Source organism: Seriola lalandi, unplaced genomic scaffold (genome assembly GCF_002814215.2).
Source record: "Seriola lalandi dorsalis isolate HSWRI2012SDOR001 ecotype SW California unplaced genomic scaffold, Sedor1 jcf7180002054972, whole genome shotgun sequence".
NCBI classification, from domain to species: domain Eukaryota; kingdom Metazoa; phylum Chordata; class Actinopteri; order Carangiformes; family Carangidae; genus Seriola; species Seriola lalandi.
Genome location: NW_019525660.1, coordinates 1,259,489 through 1,272,493, shown reverse-complemented (window position 1 = coordinate 1,272,493; position 13,005 = coordinate 1,259,489). Strand labels below are relative to the sequence as shown.

Sequence of the window (13,005 nt, the reverse complement as noted above, 5' to 3'; positions counted from 1 at the left end):
TCATCATGGTTTGTGTCACAGTATGCGGTGACAACCTTCCTTAATTCACCTTTAAATATAAGTCCGGAGTTAGAGATACTTGTCATAAGAAAATCACCATTTCACCTATGCATCCTAAAGCAAGGCTCTTAGTTCTCCTCAGTTTTGACTATTCAGGTATTTCAAGTTGATATTTTCTGAATACAAAAATCTTTCATTTTCAAACTTTAGGAGCTCAGCGGCCGGCAGTAGCAGAGTTGTTCCTCACTGAATGGTTACCAGATGTGATTTTGTGGTATGTGAATCTCTTACAAAAGCACATGGTCAAATTGAAAGCTGATTAAGAGGAAATTGGTGCTTATGTGTAGTAAAAATAATTTATTAGTATAAAGAAAATTGCAGATGAAGTGGGTTCAAACTGGATATTGTTTTTGAGATGTAACAATAACAATTTCTTTTAGGAAATGATAACCAATAAAATGAAACCCAAATTTACACTGTTTTTGTACAGTGCGCTGGAGAATGGAAACAGTCATGAAAACGTGTGGGCAATGAGCATCCAGGGGTCCATTCAATGTCTTGTAAGATGCAAAGAAATACTTTATGTTTGCTCGTAAAGTGTTTTATGGGCAGATTTCCTTTACTTCTGTACCCATAAAATAGCTGGATATTATATAAACATATGTGATTTACACACACACACACACACACACACACACACACACACGCTCTCACACATGCACACAATTACTAAACATCTATGAATCAAAATGTGCCAGATATGATGGATTCCAGCATTTATATGACATAGCAGCAAAATTTACAGCAAATCTGAAGTATTAAAGAATATGAAGTATATGTAAGACATGTGTGAGCAATATGAGAGAGTGTGTAGAGTACTGACACCCAGCATTCATACACAGTCACACAAAAACGCACACACACATACACACGTCTGTTTGTACATGCATAAGGAAAAGTTTTCCAGATCCACATTCTGAGGCTCCATTTTTGGCCTCTCTCTGTGTGCCACACCTGAAAGCACGATGCGTTTATCTTGACACACCTTGACACTTTCCCCCCCAGTGCTCATCAGTTGCTGGCCACGCCTGGATGATCATCTAGATCCTGGAATACTGAACTCCTGTAGCTGCACTTTTTATATTTTAGCTGACAAACTAGAAGCCCTGTGCTGCTCGCTCCATTGAGCCTGTGGTTGAGTTTAGTCTCGGAGGTTTCACACTGAAAAAAATTCCCTTTAAAGTTGTTTAAGAGCCTACAGTATGCCCTGTCTTTTACTTAGTCAAAGCAGATGTCACTGTCTTGATCTTGCAGCAAAACAAGGGGTTTTCTTGGTGGGGGCTGGTGCCGGGGCATAACAACAACTAAAAGTTTCATAGTTCAAACTGGTGCACAAAGCAAAGCAGGGGAAAACAACACATGCTCAGTGCAAGGGGAGAGTGAAAGACGGACAACTGATCCTGGGGTAAAAATATCACAGTACAAATTAGCTATTGAGCACTGTTTACACTCGGAAAACATGGCAAACAGTGCGTTTATAGTTGTAGATCAGGTAAACTCAATAGACTGGAATACAGTGGATTAAATTTGCTTGTGCTTATTATTTACTCTGCATTTTTATGCAACCTTCAAATGTATCTCCCACTGTTCTATCCTTGGGTGCAAGCACTCTATAGAATTTCACAGACTGCAACTTCTATAAAAAAAAACAAACCTCAAGCATATGAAAATGAATTATATGTAAAAGGTTTGTTTTGCGTCTTTTTGGTCATTGCAGTTTTTTTTTCAGAGAATACAAGACAGTGCTTTAATACAGACACTATGAATCCCCTCTGCATTGTACAAGTAATCCACAAACATGCTGCTGATGCTTTTCTTTTCTTATTTTTTAGGTTTGTTTGCCTGTACTGAAAAAGAACCTTTCAAACTGAATCTGAATCCCCACCAGAAGAAATGGCATGGACTTGTTGCCCCTTAATCTTTAATATGTCTCATTCTGTGGGGGGGAGCGGAACTCTGCAGATACTCAGGAGGAAATGTTCACTTTTATCCCAGGATAGTGTAGATCCTGAGGCAGGAGAGAGGGCTGCAAGGGGGCACAATCTGGTTTTTTGCAACTTGGATTGAATTATATCATAATTCCTTGGGTGAGACCCAGCTTCAGGTGCCCTTCTTCCCTTGGAGCCAATGTGAGAGAGCAGCTTCAAATTTTAATACACATTATTGCTGACTGCTGCCTTTTTTGAAGGAGGGCATGGCTGTCCATTTGGCTGGAGAATATGTAGTCTATCTATTTTTATCTGGGCCAACAGAAGGGTTTCTGGATAGCAAAACTGCAGAGCAAACAAGTTGCTGCAATTACGCAAGCAAGCCATGCAGAAAATCTTTTGACAATAATGCAAATTATAATTCTTTTGAATTTTCTTCAGCCAGATGGGACCTCTTAAACGAACATGGTCGAGATATGGAAGGTCGTATGAACGTGCGATGATGGTGAAATGGATGGAGTTGAGGAGGCATATCAAGGGAATTTTCAGGAGCTTGAACACACCATGTGATGTTAAATGAAAGTCAAACTACAGTCCTGTATTCACTTATAGGTAATATTTATTCTCAGCTGTTTAGATTTTCACATAATGCACTATATAAAACAATGTGCTTGGATCTATCTATCTATCTATCTATCTATCTATCTATCTATCTATCTATCTATCTATCTAATACATTAAGGGAAGTATTACAGGTTACATCACAGATTTGTGTGGGTTGCAGGCCCAAGAATAACGCATTAGCGCCCTCAAGTGGACAATCAATAAAACTACTCTAATCCATCAGTTTACTGCATATTATTGGCACCTGTAAGAATACTTTTGAGAGAATTTGACAAAAGATACTGGATCATCATACCTCAAGACTACACTAAATGTGTCACACTTCATCCTTTGGTAAACTTTGCATGTTGATCCTTAATATTTGCAACCCAACATGATTGAATAATAATCATCATCCTTTGGAATGTGAGCCTTTTTAAAAAATAAAGGAAAATCAGTCTTTGAGAATTGTATTATAAATAAGACACCCATTAATATGCAATATTACGGCACCAATATTGGTGATTGCTAGAAACTTGATTTGGTACACAGCATTCAGCAGATGTCAGAAATCAGAAATGCAAATATTCAACACTTATCAAGAGCAACTAATCAAGAACTGTTTATCACACAGGCATACATTAAAATCAGTATGCAAACATATTCTGTAGTTATCTATGGTAATATTTCTTTGTCCAAAGCTTTCAAGTGATGGCTATTGTATCAGAATTCAGATAAATTTTAAAATAAGGTTGTAAGATTAAAAAAAAAAAAAGAGTGCTCGAACTTAAAGAAAAGATATCATAGTTTGAACTAGGTCTACTCAAAAAAGATTACAAAGACCTGACAATAGCTGCTATCATGGAATTATTTTTAAATGTTTTATTAAATTGTAGGCTGAGTTGTGTAATGAATGAAATAAAGAAGCAATTGAATTAGGGATTAGGGAGAGTCTTTCTCACCATGTGTCGGTTAGTGTCCAATTAGACCATTTATTTCAGCAGTAGGGTTTATACTGTGTTTCTCATTTCTCCATTGCTTCACAATGTCACATTTTATTGTTGATTGAAGGGAATAAAGAAATGCATAATTCTACAGTACATACGTAGGTTACCTAAATAATACAATTATTTATGATATATCTTTTCATTAAATTGTGCAAAATTGCGAGTTGCTTAATTTCCAATCATTTGTTAAACTTTTTTTGTCCGTAGTAAAGCTCTTTTGCCACCGAAGATAAAATGGTTAATACACCTTTAAGGCCCCATTTCCCCGCACCACGCATGCGCAACATTAAATTTTGTGGCGGGGAATCAAAACGACAACAAACCTCCCAGTCAGAAAGTTGGAGCGATAATTTTCAGTTTAACTCGAAATAGGTTAAAAAAAAAACTGAACTCGAAGATGGTTGAAGGTCCAGGCTGCACATTAAACGGAGAGAAAATCCGATCCAAAGTCCAGAAAGGACAGAAACTGAAAGAAATCAGAGGCAGTTTGACAACATCGTCCGTAAGTTACGTTATGTCACGATTTGTACTGCGAGTTGTCAAGCTAGCGTTAACCGGCTACATCTCACTGCGTGTTATGTCTCTTTTCTAGAAAAACAACCCCGGGGGACATGTCTTCCACAGTTTCTATGGTTGTCTGTACACCGGTGTAGAAACTCTGGGGAAGGAGCTCTTCATGTACTTCGGTCCAAGAGCGTTGAGGTAATGTAGACTGTACATAGATTACTACATTTCCAAGTAACTTTAGCCTAGTCAGTGCTAGCTGAGGTTTTGAGTGTACAGGTCTTGTGTCAAACTGTCACGCAGAATAGTGCTTTCCTGCCGTGAGAGTAATGTCTCCCGCAGCACCTTCCTCCGAGGCTGCTCGCAGGGAAACACACGTGACACAACACTGGTGTTACACTAAACTCTGTGACCCATCACATTATATGACCTGCTCCATCTTTCATTTTTGCCACCAAGATCTTTTAATTAGCCGTCCAAATACCATCTTTGCTGCCAGGTTTTGCAGTGCGGTTTAAAGTACTTCCTGGGTCACAGAAGTCAGTACACCACCTGTTATTGGTCAATTAAAAAATCATGAGAAAAATAATCAGTAGCTATTTTGATAACTGATAATTTTGTAAGCAAAAATAGTGAGTATTTTCTGACTCCAGCCTTACAAATTAGACGATTTCCTGCTTTTTATTTTATTGATTATTTTATTGTAAAGTAAATATTTTTGGGTGTTTAGACTTTTCTTAACAAAGTTACAAAGTGCTTAACAGAAAGAATTAAAAAAAAGCATTTAAAACAAACACATCATTATAGATGAACGATTAATTGAAACAATAACTAGCAAATTAATTCATAGTGAAAATAATCTTTAGTTGCACCTGTACTGCTAAAAGATTAATCTGCTCCACTTAACGTCTCATTGTTGCTTGTGCTGTTTGCTCTTAGAGGACCACAATGGAAATGTATTAATTTAATCTTTTAATGATTGTAATTAAGGGTGATTGACATGGATAAAATTCTCCACCATGGTAATTGTAAATGTATTTCACAAATTTGATATATATTGTGGTATATTACCTTTTTTCAGGAATTTTTTTTTAGAACCTGTTAATGAACAAACTTAGCAGACACTGTTGTCTGTTTTTGGCTAGTCCACTTAATCAAATACCAAATAAATCCAAATAATTCATCACATTGATATTAAAAATGAGTATTAAATTATGAGTATAACCATAATTCAGTCATGGATTTGCAACATGGGCTACATTAGTATACATACCAAGAGATATCAAAGGGTTAGCTACCACTGTGTAAATGGTATCGTATAATCTTTAACAGTTGACAAATGTTTAGTCTTACACTGTGTACAGTTCATATTGTCATATCACCCATCCCCAATTTATAGTTGAGTTATAGCGTTACTTTAATAATCAAATAAAATCAATCAATCGTCAGTATTTATAGCTGAATAGATTTGGGAAAGCAGGTACAATTTCCAGTGCCTTGCATGAGAGTACTTCAGTAGCACACATGGCTGTAGGTAGAGACACACAGCTGGATGGACCTCTTGATTTCTATTACACTGTGGAGTTTTCAACCATCAGGGCACCTTTCTGTCCTCTAGTTGTCAAGTCTTATATGGATTGAGACATGCTATCTTTAAAGTAAATGTGTCTCTTCTTTGTTTCTATCATGCTCACATCCTTTAGGGTCCACTTTGGTATGAATGGATCAATGCGTATAAACCCTGCTGAGAGGAAGGATAGGATGGGCACCATACCAGTGCTGGAAATACACCTGACTAACGACATTGTGTGCTTCTTTGACAGCACTGTGGAAATGAGGTAACGGGGACACCAGCCTAGATAGATTGAGGTGATAGAAGTTCACCTTGGGGTATGAGTCTCATACGGGGAGTATGTCCTACATTAGGCTGCGTCTGAAGACAGTGGCTATTGTTGCATGAAAAACGCTGCTGTTTGGCTCGACATTTGTCCTGTTCATTGACTGTAAGGTCCTGGTGTACTGTTCAGTAGCCAGACACACATTTATTTCTACTGTTTGAAAATGTCACCTATGCTGATCCATCTCATAACAAATAAACTCAAGCAGAGTATATGAAAGAAACAATTTTCAAATGTGTAACCTCACAAGTGCACCAGTGACCTTGTGGCACACTTGCTGTAACAGCAGCCATATATTTTCGAGATTCTTCTTGTACTATAGAATTGTGTGCTTGCAGGTTGACAGAAGACTGTGAGCAGAGGATGAGGGCTATGGAGAGTCTGGATGTGTGCTCCCCTAAGTTCAGCTTCTCCCACTCTGAGGAGGCAGTGAGGAGCCAAAGTAGCAGGATGCTCTGTGACGTTCTCCTAGACCAGGCCGTCATGCCGGGAGTCGGCAACATCATTAAAAACGAAGTCCTGTTTGACTCGGGCCTCCATCCAGCCGTGAAGGTATGGAAAAGATGATGGATTGTGTTCAGCAGAGGAATGAAAAAAGAGGGTAAAAATGCAAGACATCTCTCACAGAAAAAGTTTAAGCCCTTGTATTATTGTGTCATGCATTGCAATGAGGAGGGTGAAAATAGGGAAAAGACAAACAAGCGCATTGCGGCATACATATGCCTTTCCCTCAGTGCAGTTTGGAAATGGAAATGGAATTTTTTTTGTCTATGAATGTGTATAGTCTTTATTGGGACTCAAATATGTTTTTCCCTCTGATTTATAACATATTTGTATTTTAAAGAAACAAATAAAATATTTTCCAGTCCTGATCTGGAAATCATATCACTTGAAAAGTGAAAGGTCCAATGCTTCAGATTGCTCGTAGGGAATATTTTTTATTAAGCAAACAATAGAATAAAAGTGTGATTTTTAGAGTGACCTATCCACTGCAGGAGACACTTTGCAGCATGAATACTTCTATTACTCAACTATTACCAGGGGCTCTGCTCCCCTTAGAAAGTATTAGATGGGGTCTGGGGTACAAGAATATAGTACACTGGACCAAAACATCAATCTAGGACTTTTGGCCCCTTCTTCTTCTGGGACCACTGAATCTTTATGAGCTTCTCCTCCATTATAGAGCCCCCAGGTGTCCTGAAAGAGCTACAAGCAATGTTTTCTTTTTTTTTTTGCATTGTCTGAGTCTAAGTCGGGTCCTTGTTGCCTGTCTTGGGAACACCTTATATGTAATTTTTCTGTGTTGCATCATTTTAAATCCAGTTTTTCCTTCATGTCCGGCTCTTTTATTGGTTATGTGCTTCAGTATTATTGATTTGCTGACTGTGAGGTGCTTTTCATCTCTGTTTTGAAATGAAGGACCATACAAATAAGACTTACTCACTCTCTGTGAACTGGAACTAACTGTGCTGCTTCACTCTCAGGTTCAGCAGCTGACAGACGAACAGATCCACCACATGGTGAAAATGACACGTGATTTTACTCTTCTGTTTTATAAGGTTAGATTTTTGTTCATCATTGGAAATACTTTTGATTAATTGAATATGTTGTATATGTGTATGTGTACTGTTTATTTAGATGTATAAACATTCACCTTTAGATAGGTAGCTGACACCTCATTCAGTATGACTCACAAGAATGGATTCATTTTAAATTCTGTATTGCTGAGGAAGGAGAGCAGAAGTCAGAGCGCCACTGTCTTGAGAATAGATAAAACAAATATTCCTTTTTCTCCATGCATAATAGACAAGTAAGAAAAACTTAATGTTTTCTCTTGTTCTCTTTATCCTCATCTTTCTATTCACTCTTGTCTGCCCTTCTTGTCTCTATCAGTGTCGCAAATCTGGCTCTCCCCTCTACAAACATTACAAAGTCTACAAGCGTTCCCAGTGCGGCCAGTGCTTTCATGTCATCACAGTCTGTCGTCTTGGAGACAACGGCCGGATGACTTACTTCTGTGAGCGCTGTCAGAAGGGAGATCCCAGCAGGGTTGACATCAGGTAGAAATTCTCATAGACCATAGGCACTTTGCCTGGAAAGATATTGTCTTGCGTTCTTGTAAGAATGGTTTCATAGAGGGTTGGTGTAGGTATTGTTCAAAAAGGGTGATACCAATAATGTTTAAGGTGGGAATAAAATAACACCTATTACAGTGCATGTTTGCAGCAACATGAATGCATATTTTATAGCAATAAGGATTTGTTAGACTACTAAACTGTTTGCTGGCTGTTTTAATGAACAATAAAATATGCTGAATTGCATTTTGTGAGTAGAAATGTGATAAAAGCTAAAATCCCTGTGTAACACTACAATTTCTAGGTTTTTATTTGAATTCTTAATACATTTTGTTGCTAACAATGTAATGCCACTATAATACAAAGCAACACAGTAAAGCTAGGTGTCATTATTCAAAACCTAGTCTGTGTAGAAAGTTCTAAAGCGTGTAGATAATAACTTCAAATTTGGAGAGGCCATCTTTGCAGGCAGATGGGCTTGGCAGGGAGTGGGAAGTGTTACGGGGGGGAAATTAATGCGCATATAAGGCTGTGTTTGCCAGACAGGGCACAGGCTCAACACCTCCTGGGTTGTGTTTGAGCAAGGCTTTGCAAGGGGTTAGAGCCTAAAGCCCTTACAACACATTACTCAGCTGATAAAGCAATCCGTGAGGAAAGTTTTTCTTCCTCCCTCCTCGATGACTGTTGGCATTGCAGATTTACCGTCTTGTCAAACATAGTCGAGCTTCGTGTCAAAGCACTAACATGTGTCCTCGGAGCTATTATGTGAAACACATTGCCTTCCCACACATCTTCATCCTCTGCTTGAACTGTAAATGTTTGTCTAGTTTTCTTTTTGTCTCTATTTTCTATATTCATGTTACAATAATGGTTGTTTAATTTTATTCTATATTATTATAATTTTATCATGAAAAACAGGACACATGGGGAGAGAGGTAAGACATGCAACACAGTGGTTATGTGGTATGCGCCTTAACCATTAGGCTACAGAGGCACCCCAGTTATTCTATGACTATATGCATCACTCATTTTGCACTTGTAGTACCAAGGACTAATTGCTCATAATATAAGTAATCAAGGAAATGTATATATAGTGTATAGTGTGATGTATATTGTACATCATATATTCACAATTTCAATAATATTATTGTTATTATATATCAGATTATTAAAATATCCTACAATGCACATACACAAACACACTACCCACAACATACCCTACATAACATAATTTCGCCAGTTTATTAGGTACACCTAGACACCACTAATGCAGACTAATACAACAGTCCTGCAATAAATTCTCCCTTCATGATGGTTATGATCAGTTTTTGTTGAAACTGCTTCAAAGAGTTGTTGTATCGATTTTACAGTCATTTTCAAGGCTTTTATTGTGTTATCCTGAGAGGTGTTTTTTTTTTGTATTTAGTCTACTCAGTGATTGACAAAATATTAGAAAGTGTAAAAATTGTTCATTTTGTCTACCCTCATGGATGGGTGTGTGTGTCTGTTTACACACAAAAGGATCCAGAGTTCTGTTTTAACACAGTAGAATGATTTCTGCTTCAGTGCATGTTTCATTTATTAGTAAGCCTGTTTTAGTAACAAGGGTTTATTAGAATCACCATTGTCGCTCCTGTGTTTTCTTTATCCAGTAAGCTCCCAGTCAGAAACCGTCTGACTAACTGGGTATACAATGACAGAACCAATGATAATGTGGCTAAGAAGGAGGAAGAGGACTGGGCCTGTCAGCTCTGTACGCTCATCAACCAGCCAGCAGCAAAAGCCTGTGATGCATGCCTCACTCCAAGACCTGAGGGTGAGTAAAATGTTTGGGCGTCACTGTCACTGAATTTAATGAGGCGACAGAACGTCCTTGTTAGCAAGAGATAAAATAATGGTTGCTATAGTTTGGCTGTTTAGCTGAATGATCCCATGTACTGCTTGCCATCGATGTTTAAGTATTTCTGAGCAAGGCACCAAACACCAAGCTGTTGAAGTGACACAGCAGTCAAGCACGCTGTTTTCTCTGTAGTTGTGTCTCTATGTTGCTGAACAAGTAATGAGCATGTCTGTCAACTGGCCATTTTTCTCTGACCATCTTTAGATACGTTATGACAGCAGTGAACGACTGTTTGAAAGAAATGTCTTTTGCTGTCTGTCTGTTGCAACTGCCAAACCACAGTTGGATGGTTCACTTTGTATTTTTTTCTATTCTATAGTTTTTTAGTTTCTTTTTAAGATCATGCTCCCACTTTTCAAATTATATTTTTCAAATGGTAGCTGACTGAGCAGCTGAAAAGCTGTATGAGAATCACTTCAGACTACAGTTTGCCCGTGGTTCATTTGGTTATGCTGAGCTTCCCAACCATGGGTAAACTGCTGACTATCATATGTCAGCCTGTCATCTTGGCATTGATTCCTGCAGTTGGTTCAAATGTTCTCATTCCAGACAAACCACACTTTGGACAGGATACCAGAAACCTGCAATTCCAGGCATCTGGCTGCATTTAGAGTTCTTTTAAGAAGCATTTTATATTTTGTATTAATTAATTGATTAATTAATTAATTAATTAATTAATTGTAGTGATCTAAATGTTGATTAGTGTTTAAAAGCCACATCAAATCTCCTTTGATTCAGTTTTGTAAAACAATAAAACATGGAAACATCCAAGGGCGGTGAATACTTTTTATAGGGACTATACTTGTGTTTTTACAGAGTTGCTGTCAGCTGTTCAAAATAGGAGCAAATATGATTCAACTAGATCTCAATACATTTGTACAAGGTTCACCTGCATTTTTGAACTGACATGAGTGTGAGTGATTAATAACAATGGTTCCACTTTTAGATTAACTTTAACTTTTAAAAATGTGGAAATGAATAATGGACACTTGTTTCTCCAGGGAAAGTTTCTTTTTTCAGTAATACCCTGATTTGCATTTCTACGGTTATATATTAGTTGACCACTGTGCAGCTCCACTAAAACAGCTGGGGGTTAAGTGCCTTGCTCAAGGGCAAATTAATGTCATCCAGGGACTGTAGTTCACCATTACTAAGTTTCAAAGTTTTATTAAATGGGGATACATTTCAAAGTATTTTGCATAAGGGCATCATCAGCACAACGGATTGTGTGACTTTTTTTTTTTTTTGACTACACAGCGTAGCAGTCTTCTGCTTACTGGTAAATTTTATGGCAAGCTAACCACTTAAAGCTAACAACAATCTGCATTTTACAAGAGCAGCCAGTTCATCTAAATAAGGTGCAGCTGCTGAACATGAAATGAGTCTCACTCTGGCTTCATCTTCACAGTCCACAAAGACGACATTAGCACTGAGGCATCACCGTTCACCACTGATTTGATTAAGTACCCTTGCACTGCTTTCAAGAAACCACAAGAGGAGCTCAAAGTCAACTGGAGGTCTGCCTTCGGGACTTCCACCCTTGTTTTCTCTGACTTGAGCAAGAAGCCAAAGCCTGTAAACTCCCCGCTCTCCCCAGCCGGCAGTCATTTGAATTCCTTGGCGGCAGAACAAGGTTTATATAAATACAGCGTCTGCCAAGGGACAACAAGCCCCAATTATGCCTCTGGTGGCTGGCAGAAGCAAAGTGCCGAGCTCTCCAATGGGGAATCACTGGCCTCCTACAGTCACCCATCCAAGAAAATGAGAATTGATCACAGTCCCTTTCCCAGTAACAATGCTCAAAATGGAACCCCCAACACCGGGTGAGTGAATCTCTTGTTTAGCTATTCATGAATAAGTTTATAATAAGAGAAGTTTTTTGCAACTTCAGGGAGATAAGTGGGATAAAAAAGCATCTTGCTGTGGAATTTTTAATGCAACATTGTTAAAAAAAAAAAAAGTTGAGATTGATAAATAGCTATGGTAGGATACCTTGCAAATACGATTGTTACTCACACATATCATCACACACAGTTGAGGAGTGGTCGTTTGCTCACTAATAAGGGCTGATGTGACAGGTATTCCTGTATTTTCTTTTCAGTTTATTTCAAGCTAATAAGACTGTTTCTTCTCTTCTGTCAGTACCCACAGAATGGGAGCTACAAGCCGCGGCTCCTCTATATCTTCCAGTCCCAGTGCCCCTTGTTGTTCATCCCATAGTCGTCCAGCTGTCCTCAGAGTGGTCCATAAGGAGGGGGAGAATAAGGGACGACAGTTCTATGCCTGCTCGCTTCCCAGAGAGACCAAATGTAACTTCTTTGAGGTGAAAATGGAAAGCAACTTTTCTCTATTGCATTGTGTAGCCTGGAAAATAAATAACTTAAATAATTTCTAAGTATCTTCAGGTTTAGCTATAACACTCATACACACATTTGTTTGCATCCGATTCAAATGACTGAAATAAAATTTCACAGCTAACTCAGAGAAACCTTATTTTCTCTGTTGCAGTGGGCAGACTTGCACTTCCCTTCTTGTCACCATGGTAAACGCTGTTTAATGAGGACTGTTCTGAAACTAGGACCCAACAATGGCCGGAATTTCTACACCTGCAGCTTTCAAAAGGGTAAACAGTGTGATTTTTTTCAGTGGGCACAGAATGGACCAGGGGTATCCATCCTTCCTGGTTGTTAATGTGTTTTAGCAATACACTACTTGAAAAGCCAAAGCCTATGTGTTAATATAAATAAATTCATATAGAAAGAGACATGATAACTTCATCATTATATTTACACAGATATGTCTATCCTGAAAAATACATTTAATAGGGAATACCTATCAAACCTATGATCTTCAGATTATGCCCAATCACTTGTTTGTACAAAATTATTGTATCTGATTGTCTTTTTGCATTTAATTTGTACTATGTCCTGTCCATATCCATCTTTTAAAGATGTAAATGTCAAAGTTATCAAGAGAAAACTGTTATAAATCTAATAAAGAATCAAAACAAGCCAAAGCAGCAAAAATTGA

At 38.1% G+C, this 13,005-nt stretch overlaps 1 protein-coding gene across 1 annotated transcript; it reads left to right on the top strand.

The window, feature by feature from the left end:
• The first annotated feature begins 3,904 nt into the window (after positions 1 to 3,904).
• Positions 3,905 to 12,985, top strand: neil3 (nei-like DNA glycosylase 3). Its single transcript, XM_023398010.2, has 10 exons — positions 3,905 to 4,100; positions 4,191 to 4,300; positions 5,806 to 5,940; positions 6,339 to 6,552; positions 7,485 to 7,559; positions 7,894 to 8,060; positions 9,728 to 9,891; positions 11,384 to 11,798; positions 12,118 to 12,298; positions 12,484 to 12,985. Exons 1-10 carry the CDS (start codon positions 3,996 to 3,998, stop codon positions 12,664 to 12,666), a joined length of 1,749 nt encoding a protein of 582 aa, XP_023253778.1. The 5' UTR covers positions 3,905 to 3,995; the 3' UTR covers positions 12,667 to 12,985.
• The last annotated feature ends 20 nt before the right edge of the window (positions 12,986 to 13,005 follow it).

What these genes read in the sequence shown, in the direction of transcription:
- neil3 (XM_023398010.2), top strand. Translation starts at nt 3,996, where the DNA reads ATGGTTGAAGGTCCAGGCTGCACATTAAACGGAGAGAAAATCCGATCC. An exon ending in GACAGCACTGTGGAAATGAG is followed by an intron (nt 5,941 to 6,338) that starts GTAACGGGGACA and finishes GTGTGCTTGCAG; the next exon opens with GTTGACAGAAGACTGTGAGC. An exon ending in GCCTCCATCCAGCCGTGAAG is followed by an intron (nt 6,553 to 7,484) that starts GTATGGAAAAGA and finishes CTTCACTCTCAG; the next exon opens with GTTCAGCAGCTGACAGACGA.